This window comes from Xyrauchen texanus, chromosome 6 (genome assembly GCF_025860055.1).
Source record: "Xyrauchen texanus isolate HMW12.3.18 chromosome 6, RBS_HiC_50CHRs, whole genome shotgun sequence".
NCBI lineage: Eukaryota > Metazoa > Chordata > Actinopteri > Cypriniformes > Catostomidae > Xyrauchen > Xyrauchen texanus.
The window spans coordinates 4,881,131-4,898,457 of record NC_068281.1 but is presented as its reverse complement, the minus strand read 5'-3'; the positions used below and the strand labels follow the sequence as shown (position 1 = coordinate 4,898,457).

General features: G+C 37.7%; 1 protein-coding gene across 4 annotated transcripts in view; it reads left to right on the top strand.

Annotated features, from left to right (window-relative positions):
• Positions 1–333: 333 nt before the first annotated feature.
• The window catches only part of LOC127645662 (elongation factor 1-delta-like), a 21,072-nt gene continuing 4,078 nt past the window's right edge, over positions 334–17,327 (top strand). The window contains exons 1-4 of one of the 4 annotated variants that reach the window (XM_052129346.1): positions 334–415; positions 10,015–10,135; positions 11,021–11,092; positions 14,247–14,312. In XM_052129346.1, the coding sequence (XP_051985306.1) occupies positions 10,022–10,135; positions 11,021–11,092; positions 14,247–14,312 (252 nt within the window). In that variant the 5' untranslated portion in view covers positions 334–415; positions 10,015–10,021. The remainder of the gene's footprint in view (positions 416–10,014; positions 10,136–11,020; positions 11,093–14,246; positions 14,313–17,327) is intronic. The other 3 variants (XM_052129348.1, XM_052129347.1, XM_052129349.1) reach the window with 3 other exon arrangements.

Sequence of the window (17,327 nt, the reverse complement as noted above, 5' to 3'; positions counted from 1 at the left end):
TACACTAAAATGATTATTACTAAATTATATTTATAAATTAATTAGTCCTATTTGAATGAGCAGCTGCTACTGTTCAAGCTCGTCTGCGAGAGCTGGATCAGGACGGAAAGTTGCAACTCAACTGGAATGTACCATGTATGTCCTGAGGGGTGTGCTGCACTTCAGTATTTATACAGTGTATATACTTTACTAAAATGTACAAATATTTGCTCACTTTATTGGAAGTATAAAGCATTGTTAGTGCTAAAAACGTTAAATCTGAATTGTATTGTATCATATGGATGATACCATTTTAAAAGATACACCTCTGGCACCTATAAGTTCATGTTACCCGCCTCTGTCAGACCCTTTCTGTGAAAAGAGTCCAGCGGAGAAGTTGAATCGATCCACCTGTAACTTATCAAACTCTTCAAAAGTAAGTTAAACTTTAATTTTGATCAGCACGAAAGTTGTAAATATGTGTCATTTTTATCGCGGCATTATTTAAGTGTTCCGCTGTTCGTGTCGCGCCACGTGGCTGCGTGTGAAACGCGTTAAATCTGCAGCATTTAAACCTCCATGAACTTCATCACCCTTTATATTGCATCACTCACGATTACGCCTTTTTTATTTTTTGGCGTGAATAAAACTACGTGTTCACTTTAGAGGGGTCAATGTTTGTGTACACCTGTTACAGTTTGTTTTCTTGAGTTTATATTCACATGAAGCTATTCATATGGGCAGTATGTAGTTCAATGTTACAGTTTGTGTTTCATGGGTTCGTAAACGGGGCGAGTCATTGAAGCATCTGCAACGGATCTGTATGTGTCATCTAATCCTGACCTGCAGGTCTTTGCGAGTTTTTGGGTGTGCACGAGTTTTATAGGGAAAGTTTTTTGATGTTTCACAAAATGGTTTTCCATGTTCTAAAGACTGAATGGTAAAAGTTCCTACTGAAAGGAGTAGTTCATTTTCTCACCCTCATGCCATCCCAGATGTGACTCTTTCCCCACTGCTGAATACAAAGATTTTAGAAGAATATCTGCTCTGTTGGTCCATATAATGCAATTGAATGGGTAACATATCATTGAAGCTCCAAAAAGCACAAAAGCAGCATAAAAGTAATACGACTCCAGAGGTTAATATCTTCAGAAGCGACATTATCGGTGTGAATGGGAATCGTGAGTAATGTAATGATTCTGGTTCCGATTCCTGTTCCTTAACCATGCATTCAGACCAGATGCGCCGAGAGCGTCAAAGTTCGCTCTGGCTGCCCTGCCAACAACGTTATCTCAAATTTGTGGACGCTCTGACGTATTTGAAATAGGCGGCAACGTTCGTTGAGAGTGCTTTGTTTTGGGGCCACAAAACATCCAGACATGTCGACCGGTATCTTTTTGATGACATATCACAAGTAGTGTATATTTTTATATAATATTATATGAACCATAATATCCACTTCATCAACTCACCTGGCACACTAACAATTTCAGACACCTTTGTCCACGCATCGTATTTTTATATATATCTATATCCCCCTGTAAGCAAACGGGGACAGATCAAATATTACGGGAAGACCCGCCACGGCAATAATCAGTTTCTCCTCCATTTTGTGGGAATGTTTGGTGGGAACCAAAGTTTACGCGGTTGAGTTCTCTAGACTTCGCTAGAGCGGAGCACTTCTATATTCCAATAGGTTTCCACCGAACCGCTCATTACCATAATGTTGGCTGCACTTGAACTTTCCGCCCAAGACTCGCCGCGCCGCCGAGAGACGCTGGCTGTCATAGAAAATGAATTACTTCCGGTCGATTTGACGCAGTGAATGAAGTACATTTAAGGCAGTGATTGGTTTCTGAGTGTGTCTGTCTCGACCTCACCCGTGTCGCAGTGAACACGGACTCGTTCTTCTTTTGGAAGCCATGTTTGTCTGTGTCGGCCTTTTTCTGTGGCCAGACTCTGATCACGGAGTCAGTATTTGGTGAGGATCCGTCTCTGTTTTGGATCTCTTATAGTGTGCAGAAAAGTGTGATGCAGTTCTCCGTGTCCATTCATGTGGCTGCGTGTGCTGTTTAGTTCCATGTCTGCGAGCAAAATTATTAGTAAAATACCAATAGATCTTCACATCATTCGCACATCGACGGGACATGCGAGCAAAACCAAGTGATTGAGGAAAATGTTTGTTCTTTGTGTTAGGTGTAAAATGTTGAAGTCCCTCACACCTATATGAGAATGTTACTCTGGCAGTAATCATTTATCAATGCCATGCAGCCGGTTTTATTAAATTGTGTCCTGAATGGGATGCCAAAAAAAAACATAGAGATGCATATCATGACCCATGAGCATGTAACTTTATCCACTTTGTAGCGAACATTAAAATAAGCTTTTAGAATCTATAATTTCCTAATGTTACTAAATTACCACTGCATTGAAGTATGGTAAAATTTGGTTTTATTAACAAATGATTAGGGCTGGGACGATGACGTCGACGCAAAAATACGTCGACGCAAAATATGCGCGTCGATTCGTCAGACCCAAAACAAAGATGGCGGCGCCCGAGAGTAGTAGCAACACGAGTGGCTCCTCAGACTATCAGAAGTGCAAGGCGGCATGCACTCGTTCCTCTAAAGTATGGGAATTCTGTTACATTAAAGGAAACAATTTCGTGATATGTCGTCTTTGCAAAATGGAGATGGCCTTCCATTCTAGCACCACGGCAATGCACCAGCACCTGAAGAGGCGCACGCACACACACGCACACACAGTATTCTTAAGGTGAAAGGAAAGTGTCAGTGCAAGTTGTTATTTGCATGTGAATGAAGATGCTTTTTTTCAGTATGTTCAACATAAATGTTGAATTCTGAATGTTTATTTTCATTATTTATTTTTTGTTGGAAAAGAACTTTCTGTATTAGCTTAAAGCCCCCAAGTTTACAATAGTTACTGTATTCTTTCAATAGCTCTAAGAAAGGGTGGCTGGGTGACCTTTGTATTTTTTTTTATTGAATGCTAGACATCAGAATGCATTATTTTGCTCTTGTACACTTTTACTTAATTTTATTTTTGAGTTTATGAAAAAGGTGAGTGGCAGAGTGTATTACTATATGTTGTTGTTATTTTTATGTGAATGAAGAATTAAAAGATGCACTTTTTTCAGTAAGTTAGGACTATGTGTTTTCAACAAAAATGTTAAATTCTGTTGGTTCAGGAAGGATGCCATGACAGGCTGCTGGCTCCCACTGTCGCTGTTAATTTTTATTTATTTTTTGTTGGAAAAGCACTTCTGTATTCGCTTAAAGCCCTCAAGTTTACATTGGTTACTGTATTCTTTCAATTGCTCTAAACAAGTATTTTGGGTGACCTTTTTATTTTTTTATTGAATGCTAGACATCAAGTTGTTGTTATTTTAATCTGAAAGAAGAATTACAAGATGCACTTTTTTCAGTAAACTAGGCCTATGTGTTTTCAAGGCTTCAAGGTTTTATTGAATGCTACCTCTGACTAAGAATGCATTACTTTGCACTTGTATAGTCTTTTATTTTGGAATTTTAAGAGCAATAAACATATATTGCAATGTTTAGGAATTCATTTTTTTTCATTGAGTAAAATCAACATGTACAAATTGCTATTAGTCAATTAAGGGGAGATAATCGAATCGAAATCGAATCGGACTGGAAAAATGAATCGTTAGATTAATCGTTTAAAAAATAAGTTTATCCCAGCCCTACAAATGATAGAAAAGTATGTGGTCCCATCAATCTGTATACACTTCAGAAAATTGTGCATCATTCATTGAGTCATGAGTGCACTACTACTTCTGGGCTTAGACGAAAGTTTTATCTTCTCTCTTCCAGGATCTTCTTAAAGGCTGATGTGGCCTCCGTTCCAAAATAATCGCACACACCTGCTCAATTGAATATGTAAGCCTAATTCTGTAAATTGGCAAGCAGATTTCCTTGAACCCCAGCAAACACACAAAAATCCCTGCATTTTGTGAAGACACAAAATGCTGCATCAATGTATGTCCTAATCTGCAGGTGCAGCATATGCTGTCATTTCAGTGACCGATCATGTTTAAAAAAACAAAGCAATAAATGTTTTGTACATGCAAATTTGTTCTTTGTTGTTTAGTAGCATTTAAACATGATTGAATCGATAAAAAAAAAAGTGCAATATCGAAACATCTCCACTTTATTCAGAGCACCCCCACTATTTTCAGAAGCACCCTCTGTGATTTTGATCTGGAACTGGGCCAGTAGCTGGCTAACATCTACAGATACATTCAATTCACATTTACATTTATGCATTTGGCAGACGCTTTTATCCAAAGCGACTTACAGTGCAATTATTACAGGGACAATCCCCCCGGAACAACCTGGAGTTAAGTGTCTTAAGGACACAATGGTGGTGGCCATGGGGTTAGAACTAGCGACCTTCTGATTAACAGCCCTGTGCTTTTAGCCACTACTCCACCACCTCTCCCCAATTATATAGCCTATATTTTGTAGGTCTATTTTGGGTACATATTTCTTTTTTTTTTTTTTTTTTTTTTTCCCCCCCCCATTGTTTTATTAACTTCTTGTGCCACCGTAGGCACATTTGTTTGTGTGTGTGCGCTTGCATCTCTTTATTTGGGTTTGAGTAAAGCTCATGTCTGGTCTCTTCCATACAGTATGTATTAATATACAAGTATTATATTTTTTTTTATAGATTCAAGTATTGCAAAATAATTGCAAATTTAGCTGCAAAAATAAAGGGCATCTTGTGGAACACTTGTTTCTGTTTCACACATGACAATTAAAGACAATCACAAGCTGGTCCTTCAATATATCATTTAATAAATTACAATAATGACAATGGTGCATTGTGGGATTTAAATGTGTCGAAGTGACTAACTGATGAAATGATTTGGTCACCGAATCAACGATCAAAATAATTTTAATCCATTAAAATGTATATGTCTACAGACCTACAAAGAGTCTTTAGTAGAGGTTTTAAGCATTATAAGATCAAATCTATAATTTCCATACAGTTTGTGAGAAATGAGTTTTATCAAAAGACAACAATAATGGTCTTATGGTTATGATGATTTTCAATAACGTTCGTATGTTTTCATGTATAAAAAGCATGTCTACATATGCATTTTACTGAAGTGAATAGATGGGTGTTCAACATGGTTTTTTTTTTTCTACAGTGCATTTCACGTAATGCTGCCAATCAAGAACGGTGTGCCGATAAATGACTCAATTGAGTGTTCTTCATCTCTAGATTATTCATTTAGATCAACATCAATACCAATTAAAACATGAAGAAATTTGCATTTTGAAAGCAACTTTGTAGAAATGAACGGAGATGTTCGAGAATTTTGCGGATATCAAATTGACCAATATTGCAATTTGATTTAAATGTGCTTTTCATTTGGCCATTAAATTTCATAAAAGCTCATCAATAGACTACTTGCACGATCCTTCAGGGCAGCACAATTAATCAAAATAACATCAACATGGTGAGTTGGTCATGTGATTTATTAATCCACAAAAGGCTGTGATTTAAAGGCCGATAAACACTGTCTGTGTTATTCAGAACAAAGTAGAGATGAGCTGATCTGTGTGCTCGCGCATGGCAGCGCTCTCAGATCAGTTCACATGCATTGTGAAATCCAAGTAATGCAGGTTCAAGCATTCGCACAATTCCAAAAGTTAGTAACGTTACCAGTTATTATACAAATCTACAAAAGAGGCACAGATTACAGCATTTCAGAAAATGTAGAACATTGTAAACCGTAAAATACACTGTCTTTGCTGTGCCGAAATAAAAGCTCCTTGTGAATTTGAAGTAAATACAACGGTAATTTCGGTGTCAAAATAAAAGCCCCCAGGTGAAGATGAAGTAAACATCCTTATTTTCTAAGTGTATGTATGTATGTATGTCTAAATTGGGCTAGCGCATGACAGGAGTTTTAACTATAATTTCGCACATACAAAGTTAGTGAGCAGTTTTATCTCACTAGTCTCGTGTTAGTTCAGGTCTTGTGGCTTTACTTTGACAACTGTCTATTTTAATGTTTATTCCAGTGCAATGCCTTGCCCCATTGACTTTCATTGGATGAACATTATTTGTAATATTTTTTTATGTGGAAATTATTTTCTGTAGTAATCAACATTCTGGCACAGATGTTGTTAATAGAGATGTATTGAACCGTGAAGTTCTCACCAACTGTTTGTCACACATATTTATGAACGCACACTGTTGTGTAAGGTCCCCTTCTCTGTCATGCTTAATACATGGCACACCTGGCAATCTTTCACGGCACCCTAGTGTGCCATGGCACAGTGGTTGGGGAAACGCTGGTGTAAGGTCCTCTTCTCTGTCATGCTTAATACAAATAAAAGTGCTAAACAGGTTAGTTCTTCCCTAACAAAAAACTACCATATTGTTTCTATGATGTTTTGGACACTTGCATGGTAATGTCATGGTATTCTTTACAGTAACATATAACAGAATGGCAAAGAAGTGGTAATATATGTGCAAGGTATGTACAGTTATTGAATAGAATTTTAGTTTGTTAATTGACATATGTACATGAGTGTGATGGGCGGAGGGGCGGGTCGTGGTTCCACACACCCCACCCCTAGTCAGGCTAATCCAGCATCAGTGAGTGATAAAGGCCGACTGGAGACTCCTTTCCATTAATCCCTTTACAATGAGATGTATTTACATTATTGCACTATGGGGGATTCTTGAGGCAGTTCAATTGTTCATGTGGTAAATGGCCTGAGGGTAAAAAAAACGTTCTTGTGCCTGGATGTCCTGGTGCTCAGTGCACTGTAGCGCCGGCCAGAGGGCAACAGTTCAAATAGGGTGTGGGAAGGGTGTGTGGCGTACAGCGTGATTCTACCTGCATGTTTCCTCAATCTGGAGATGTACAGGTCTTGCAGGGTGGGCAGTGGGGCACCAATAATCCTCTCAGCAGTCCTGACTGTCTGTTGTTGTTTCCTTCTGTCTGATTTGGTGGCTGACCCAGACCAGACTATTATAGTTGTACACAGGACAGTAGGACTGCCACGGTGTATGGCGTTACCGGTTTTACTCCGTACAAGGGACAACACTTGTGTGAAATGTTATACTGGTGGAAACATTGTGAATGGAACTTCCAATATCAATAGAATAGTGTTGTCAAAAATACCGGTACTGAAACAAAAAAATGTTTTACGATACCAGAATTTCTGAAGGTACCGGAGTACAGCGTACCGGGTCTACCCGGTACCCATGCAGAGTCGGGAACTTTCGAACGCTCACTACAAGCAAAAGATGGCGACAAGCAAAGCTGCAGCGGAGTCTCAACTAAATCTTGTTTAAAAGAACAGTGGAAAAAGCCAGGTTTGGAAATTCTTTGTATTTGAGGCTGATGAAAAGAGAAACATCATAGATCAGCAAAAACCTAGTAAACCTTGTAAACGCTGCTTTCACAGTTTTCTGACGAGAGGAGGAAACGCATCAAACTTAATAAAGCACATGAAAGACAGACACCCGGATTAATTAAAGCAACCAAAGCAGGTTAGTTTAAAAGCTGAAACTATTAGTCGATGTTATCGACAAGGTCCATTGTCGAATAGTCGTTTGATTTCATTTATCGTAAAACTAATGACGCGAGAGCTAGGATTACACCGATCACAGTCCAGATGCACTCTAAACTTTCACAGCTTCATCTTATGTAGATCCCAAAATATTAGGGAATTATAAAAAATTATAAATTCAGAAGCGGTCTCGTTGTGGAATAAGCTGAGCCGGAGCTCTTTAAAAGAAATATCCCGGCGTTACAAATGCAGTTATATTGAATTTGTTATAGCTTTTATTAAAGTTCAAATAATACAGAAGCAGCTCATGTTAATAACTTTAAACTCAGAAACTGGCATTTCTCTGTGTGGTCGGTGCCTCTTCAATGAGTTGCACGAATGTCCCGATCTAAGGGGAGAGATTGAAACCGCACCCGGCAGAGAGAGACTACCTTGGGGACGCTCATCAATCGCTCAGAGCAATTTGCACATTAGTTTGGAAATTGTTTTTTATTCATTCTATTGTATGCTTGTTTATTTAGTTTTAGTACTTGTTAAAAACTTAAAGTAAAAGTTGAAGTAAATCTTATATAAGTGTTCAAAAATACTTTAAGCATACATTGTACAGTTTTGTTATAATTCAAAAATAATATATTTAAAGTGTTGCTCAATGGCAGATTTTGTTCTTAGTTCTGCTGCTAATGTTTTAACTTTTGTTATTAAAAGTGTTGTTTAATGGTATTGGTACCGTGATAACACTAGACTTGGACAACTTATTGGCCCTATTTTAAGTGCGTTAAGCGCAGCACTATGCTTAAAGTCACGTGCAAAGTCTGAGCATTATGGCCTTAAGTTTTGATATTTTCGTGCATCTGCGAAGTCTAGATGCAAGTGATTTATAGTGTAATTCCGCACTCAAAGCGCTAATTGGCTGGGCCAAGTGCAATTTAATTTGGTGGTTCTTCTCCAGTTATTGAATCATCTGCATTCTATTATATAGTCCATTCCCTGTCAAGTAGCAGCATTATAAACAAAGACAGCATTTATAACAAGTTGCTGGACTGTATGCGATTAATGGGTTGAACTTTTTTTTTTGTGCATTTAATTGCATCCTTATTGAATGTCTAGCATGTTTCTATGACCGTGTATATGCATGGAAAATGTGCTCGTCAGGATTTGTAGGCTCCATTAAATTAGAGGGAATATAAATATTAATCATTTTCATCTATTGACTCAAATCATGGTGAGTATTAATAGTGATTATCGGCATGCACTTCACTTTCCACTTTTGAAACTATTAATAATTATTTTTATTTTTTTTTTAAATCAAATTACACTAACTGAAATGAACATATAATCAAAGTGGTCAAATTATGCCAAATCCTAACATTTTACCCTCCAACTTTATTCATGGACATGAACTTTATTACCACCTGCTGGTGGAATCTGCAAATGCTGGAACTTTATTTCAGACTTTGTGCTGAAAACAAATGTGGTTCTCAGACGTCTTGGCACAATTGCATATCTCATGAAAAATAGCAAATTGTGCTTTTCGCCACTTCATTAACATGCAGTACATCCACAGGTAGCGCTAAATCTGCCACCCACTAGGAGGAAAATTGTGCTTAGAATTAGCGCTCTCACAAAAATTGGATAAGACGTAGCGCTCTGTCTTCTGTGCACTTCTGGAAATGGAGCCCACTAACGCTAACATTTTCTTAAATGTCTTTGCACTTCTAACCTGTTTCCACTAGTGTCTAAAGTCTCTTAAAAGTCTTCTATTTAAAAGGAGTGGTGATGGTGAGTGGTTACCAGTTAGGTGTAAAGCACCTAACTGGTAATCTGGTAATCAGAAGGTCGCTGGTTCGACCCCCACAGCCACCACCATTGTGTCCTTGAGCAAGGCACTTAACTCCAGGTTGCTCCGGGGGGATTGTTCCTGTAATAAGTGCACTGTAAGTCGCTTTGGATAAAAGCGTCTGCCAAATGCATAAATGTGAAAGCACCCACTAAATAAATACATTTAAACATACAACAAGGTTCAATATGTACTGATGCACTTCGGGAGATGCTAACAAATATCTCTCGAAAAAGTATTGAACGTTATTACATTTGTTGAGGCATCCTGAGATTTTGCTGTAGTGGCCACCAGGAAAAGCCCTGATCTTTATTAAAACACAAATGAATTGGAATTCAAAAGAATTATGAAAGGTAAATGTTGAACCAGGGGCAATGGGCATGTGGAAATACAGTAGCAAAATGGAAATCTTCACTTCTACAATCGGCACATATGCTTGCTTTGTGCTCAGCTTGATTTGTATTTGTATGTTTAATGCTTTTGAGAATTGGCACACAATTACTCCATTAAAATACTTGAATTTGACTGTTTTACTTTGAGTTGAGCCATGCATTTTAATGGTGAATGTTCTTTAACACACTTGTTATAATGTTTATGTCTCCTTTTTGCCATGTTTCTTAGGATCACAATGAGTGGACTTCAGGCACTCGCCCAGGAGATGATCTGGTTTGACAAGTCCAGATATGATGAGGCGGAGAGGTGCTTCTATGAGGGCACGAATGGCATTCCCCAGACACCACAGGTACTGCCCCCTAGAGGACTGAATGAGTTTGATCATCTAAAACCTGTTCTTTAAACTTGTACATTTAGTATTTCTTCTTGGAAGATTTTTAGGGGCTGCATGGGAACTGTTGTTGAGTTTTTATGCCAATGATTAAATAGTTTTTATTTTATTTTTTTTACTCTGGTTGCCCTCATGTTGTTCCAAAGCTATTTGTTTACTCTGTGGAATAGAAGAGATTACATTTTGGCTATGTCCGCACACATTTTTACTTTGTTTATGCCTCATCCACACAAGAACAGCATTTTCTGGTATTTCGAAAGTGCTCTCCATTACCGCATACTTAAATGTCTTAAGTGTTTACTGGAAAATAATGACATTAGGAAACTGAAAATGACGGGTTCAGATTTAAACTGATTAATGTGGACGTGGCCTTTTTTGAAGAATATCAATGGCCACATTTTCCATATTATGAATATGATTGATGGCTGGAGTTGTCTAGCTCTAGAAAGGCACCATACAAGTTGTTCCTATGACTTGTTACATCAAAGTGTTTTGAAGCCATATGATTGCTTTATGTGAGGAAATAAGTCATTATACACTGAAAATCTTTAGCTATCCTTTTTCCTGTATTTCTCTTTTCTTTCTGTTTGTTTTTCTCTTTTTCTGTCGCTCTTGCCTCTGTATTTTTCTTTTTTCTGCCTCTTTGTCTTTTCCCTCTGCCTATCTTTCTTTCTCTCTGGTCTTTCCAATGAATCTCTCATGCTTGTTATTCCCTATACTCACTACACCATGTGCTGAATATTCTGCACTAACAGCATTTGTATATGCTTGCTTGCATGCTCGCATTCAGCCACTAGCTGGTTTGTTTGACATGGGCCTCTTTTCCCCACTGAAACCTTCCAGGAAAGAGATGCTAGTACCATCCTGCAGGACATTGCTAAAGCCCGACAGAGTATTCAGCAATCCCTAGCCAGAGTGAGTACAGCCCCCCCTTCCCCCAAATATTAAAGAACTCATAATCTGAACTCTTGGTATAAATCATTTTGAGCATACTCTGATATTGAATATGTACTGTAATCTTGTAAGGGGATAGTTCACTCAAATTCTCATCCTTTACTCGCCCTCATGTCATCCCAGATGAGATGTGTATGACTGTATTTCTTCTGCTGAATACAAAGTTTTTTAAAATAATATTTTAGCTCTCTATGATCCTCGCAATGCATGTAAATGGGCACCAACATTTTTAAGCACCAAAAAGCACAAAGACAGCATAAAAGAAATCCATAAGTCTCCAGTGGTTAAATCAATGTCTTCAGAAGAGATATGATAGGTGTTGGTGAGAAACAGTTAAATATCCTTTTTAAAAGTTTATTTTTTTATATAAATTCTCCTCCCTGCCCAGTAGGTGGCAGTATGCACTAAGAATGTGAGTTTCATAAAACAAATATGAATATGAAAGTGGAGATTGATAGTTAAAAATGCTTCTGAAGACATGGATTTAACCACTTTTTATTGTGTGGGTTACATTTATGCTGCCTTTGTGCTTTTTGGAGCTTCAAAGTTTTGGTATCCATTCACTAGGACCTACAGAGCTAGTTTATTCTTCTAAAAATCATTGTGTTCAGCAGAAGAAAGTCATACACATCTGGGATGACATGAGGGTGAGAATTATTTGTGTGAAGTATTCCTTTAAGGCCTTTTAGCTGGAGTGCCCTGGAAATGATCTCTCTTACTGATGCTCAACTGTCGCCCTGCATTCATTCCAGTTTAAAGGAATAGTTCTCTCGGAAATTAAAATTGTACAGAAGCACTGAACCACAAGGTGGGAAAAAAATGGTGTCTCAGTTCCTTACTGAGCCTAATGTTTTTTTTTTTTTCTCTCTCTCTTCCTAAACATTTCTCTCCCAATTTTTGTTTTTCTCTTCAAAATGAATGCATGTTTACTGATATTTGCACCTGGTGGCCAAGGCTGGTACTGCATTTTGTAGAGAGAAAAAAACTATTTGGAAAAAATTAAGGCTTAGGAAGGAACCAAGACACGATTTGTTTTTGTTTTTTTTCACCGTTATTTGTATTTTATTTTTGGGTCTTTTTTCCCAATTTGGAATGCCCAAATGCCCAACGTGGTGGCATGATTACTACGCTCAATCTGGGTGGTGGAGGACAAGTCTCCGTTGCCTCCACTTCTGAGACAGTCAATCCGCGCATCTCATCACGTGGCACGTTGTGCAGTGAGACAGTGGAGACTCCGCATGCTAGTCTCCGAAATCCACGCACAATTTGCCACGCACCCCATTGAGAGAGAGAACCAATAATCGCGACCACGAGAAGGTTACCCCATGTGACTACCCACCCTAGCAACTGGGCCAATTTGGTTGCTTGGGAGACCTGGCTGGAGTCACTCAGCACACCATGGATTCGAACTTGCAACTCCAGGCTTGGTAGTCAATACTCTCTAAACTACCCAGGCCCGTTGCTGGTCAGTCTTAAGGCTGCAGATGCAATCCAAACCCTGTCCTCCCCAAAATATCCCTGTGCTATTTTCACACAGTTTACGGAGTACCTTTGGTGTCATGGCCTAGAGAAAAACATCTGCTGTTGTAATAGATTAGTAAATTGTACATGCAGATTAGAAACCATGTACATGAGTTTGGGCTAATAGCATTTAATGTTTTGCACTAAAGTGGTTAGTTTCCGTATTATCAGGTGAAGTAGAGTTGAAAAGTTTATAAATTTGTAAAATGGCTTCTTTATAATTTTTTTATCAGGGGAAGTGCATGAACGGATTGTGCTGAACAACTACAGAAATATGCATGAACCTTTCTTCATGCTGGAGAAATTATCTGATCTCTCGAACATTACATGACCAACCAACATTTTTACCAAAAAAGTGTGTGTGTAATAAAATAGACAGCAGCTCCCTCTTTAGTGGTGCAGCATTTCATTCATGAAGAAATTTGCATACATATTAAGACATGCTCTGATGGGCTTAACACCAGAGATCATACGTGTGCACCTATAGCTGTAATGCTAATGGTTCTGGCATGATCTCTTTAACACAGCATCTTCAGTTATTTTTGTGTGTGGATTTTGCGGTGTATGTTCTCTGCTTATTCAGTCATTCAGTGAGTTCTCAGTTTTGTTCATCTGTCAGCATTAATTTAGTAAGAGGAAGCAGGTTGATTTGCAGTTTGCCGGAGGATGTTATTGTGTGTCTGTGGTTTATGCTCTTATTGGTTTAACATGTTCTGACTCGGATTTAAGCAAACCTCACGACTATGTTGTAAACATTGTCGGCATGCACCAATTTATTATTATTATTTACCTTTTGATAAACTGTAAAGATTGTTCCCTTGATGTTTGCACAGTTATGCACAAGAATATGATTTTCTTTTTTTAACAATCTGTCTTAAAGAAACCGTTCATCCAACCGTTAATCCGTTACCTTCCATATGCACTTGAAACTTTACAAAATATTTTAGCCTACTTTTGATATTTACACATTTAAATTTTTTTTAATATAATTCCATTGAATATGAATTGCTTTTTAATGTTTAACTAAAATGAATAAAACTTAAAATATAAAAATGTTGTATTTGATTTACAGATTACTCAATTCAGTTTGATGGAATTTTATAAAACTTAATATTATTATAGTTATTTGTAACAAGTTTGCTGTTTTCCATACAATGAAAGTGGATGGCGACTACGGCCTGGAGAACTTGGCCAGAAGATTTTCAGTGAATAATAACGTACATTTGGTCTTCTAGTTTGACAGACTGGTCCCCATCCACTGTCTTTGCATGGAAAAGAGCAGCATGCACATTCTGCTAACTAACTCCTTTTGTGTCCCTCTCACATGTTCTGAGCAAGATGAGGGTGATTTTAAATGAGAATTTAAGTGAAGCAAAAATAGTAAAATAACCAGCAATGTGACGACCACAACCAGTTTGAAAAGATATGAGATGAGTTGCATGTATTCATATTCATTCAGAGGATTTTTCTTTGAACTATTCATTTTAGCAAGAGATGGAAAAAAGCAAAACTCAGTTACTGTTTTAGCCCTTTATTCTTGTGATTTTGATCTCCTTTTTGATTTCTGATTGTGGTGGTGAAATGTACATCTCAGGTGAAGACCGCTCAGCAGGGCAATAAAGGGCACTCTCGCTCTCAAAAACCCCCGGATAGGAAGAGCGTAAGTGCTGTGGGGCGGTAAACTCCACACCTGTGTGAAAAGCATGAGAATGGAGTCTGAAGCAGAGTGGAACACACACACACACACACACTTGCTTGCTTCCCTTTGACTGCTTGAAAAAAAGGTTTCAAAACAACCAGGTTTCAGTGTGTTTAGTGTATTTGTGTAGGATTTACACCTTTTATAGCCAACATGAAATCATGTTCAAAATGGTCTAATTGTGCTTGACATTGTCTTCGTAATCTTTAATCACAATGTAATAACTCTGCTTCTGAAACAAACTTTCCATTTCAGCTGATGTCACTGAGCCCCCCCCCCCCTTTTTTTTTATTTATTTAAAAAACAAAATTCTCCAACCGCTCCACTCCAGCACCCTCTCATATAGAACAGTCCAACCAGGAAACTTTTTCTTTATTCTGGTCCAAATTTACCAAATTTGCTGCTGTTTTTCTCAAGAATTATGCAGTTTTTGTCGTTTTGCAGAATAATATAATGACTAAGGCTGTTGATTTAATGCTTTAATTCAGTGCGATTTTTCATTTTATTAAAAATACTGCGTTAAAAAAATGTACGCAAGTAACCGCAATGCCCCCGGACCGTAATAAGGAAGATTCCTGAGAAATGCAAGCTTGTAGTACCACCTGTTTACTCCAGAGGGCAGTAAGTGAAACTTCAGCTGTATGAGCAACACGCAGTTTATACAGTGAAGAAAACAACCATCCACAACACAAACATGCGTTACGTTCTTGCGTTCAAAACACTTGATGGAGCGCAAATTTGAACTAAGAGATCTCAAGATGTGTTCTAAGTATTAAACTATATTTAACTTGACACAGTGACCTAAAATTTGTATGTTTATGACACAACACACCCGAGACGCTACACAAGCATGTCTGACGCAGCTGTACATTAACGGTCCTTAAACAAGCCCTCATAATAAATCTCCAACTGATTGACAAATGCACTTGTGAAATGGATTACTGTGAACTGTGTGTCAATGATTGACTTATGATCAATAATATTGTAGTAAATAATACATTGTATTCTAAAGCTGATTTTGTATTGTCTTATCAATGATTAACTCTTCTGCCACAAGAATGTAATGCATTTTAATTATCTGAATATTTTTATTTATATATGCATGTAATTATTTAAAGAGAACCATGTATAATTATTTCAGTGTATATATTGAATTATTTTTATACGAGGGGCTTTCTCAGCAAATATTTGTATATGCGATTAATTGGGACACCATGTAATTCGATAAATTAATTGAGTGACCGTCCTAATAATAACTGTGGCAATTAGCGAGGAATAAATATGTATAAACACAAACATTCCACAATCCTATTGTAAGCCCGTTTATCGGTCCAATGACGGTCTCCAATAATACGGGTGAAGGTCTCTGCGCGTTACTGTCTGTCTTGTTACGCAACACAACAATATTAAATGAAATACATTTTCTCTTATGTATTACCTCGTTTATTCATCTGACTCCATAAATGAAAAAGGTTTTTAATGATATCTGAGTATCATTAAAAGTGAGCTAATGTTTGATTATTCTTTTAACTCTTTTAATTATACTTTACCCGTTTTAGATTAAGAAACTATGTCGCTTTGAGGTCCTCGTGTGTTTTCTCTACACCGCGGGTCTCACGATCACAAGCGGCCAGTATTGGATCATCAAACAGAGGTAATTGCTATATACCTGAGATCGGTCACGTTCAAGTTCACACAATCAGAGATACTTTAGTATAGCCCCATGGAATTGCATACACTTGAATGTAACTTAACGTTTTCTTCAGTAGGGGTCACGGCCACTATTACAGATGTAAGTTGACCAACATAACTTCTCTTATAATAGCTTTGGATTGGCCATGCGTGGTTTCCCACGTACACTTATCTGGAGAAACATCAAATTAAAACAGAGGTAAGACACCCAGATTTAGATTGGTCAAGCAGCGTTTGCTGTTCTAAACGGAAATTCCTTTTTGTCTTTGCAAACCAAGTACACTTGAATCGATGCCAATTATTAGCCGTCACTAATCTGACGCAGACTTGCGGTAACATACGAATCGTTCAATCTGTTTGGGAAAAGCAATTTCAGAGTCAGTCAGAATAAATCAAATGTTGACAATTTATTGACCAGGTAACATAATCAATTCATCAATTCCAATTAGACAGTGATAAGTCAAAGTTAGACATTTTATCAAAACATAAGAAATTCGAATATCAATCACCTGATATAAATTACACACAGTAAACTGTTTGGGATCGTCTGATTACAGAGAGCCCTGAGCAATGTGTTGCCTTTCCTTAAATACCCAAACCATGGACAAAGGGGATTTTGGGAGTGGTTAGGTTTGGAAGTCCTTGGGACGTACCTCCAGAATTATAAAGCATTTGGCAAAGACCTTATAACTTTGTCATTAAGTTTACAAACCTGGGAATAAGAGCACAATACCAGACGCACTGAGACATTTTAAATGATTCCAAACATGTTACACTAGTTACATTATTTGTATACTTTTGTTACATACAGATCTTAGGTGATTCTGAGCTGAATGGGAGAGAGGAGAGAATGGGACAGATGTGTCTAAGTCAACAATGAGGTGTGCATTTGCAGTCTTCGCTCAGTGGGGTGTGATGCCTCAGGAAGAGTCGCTAATTGCGAGAAAGTTTGTTGATTTTCATTTGCTCTTTGCCTTTGAATGCAAACACATTGGCACCCTGCCTTACACTATATTAATTAGACCGGTTGCGTTAATTACATCACCTGATAGTGATCATCAAATCTAACTGTGATTTATTCAAGATAATTGCAATTATTGAGCATGTAAATTCTAATCTCATTATACTTTAAGCGAATATATGACATGAACAATTTTTGTGTCTTTTTCTGGTGTAACTGTACAGTATGGTAGCATGTAAAATTATCTCTGACATCTTAGAGCACGTAAAGATTAAACGCAATAGGATCTCCCTCAACCATCTAGCCCCCTGAATGGGACGTCC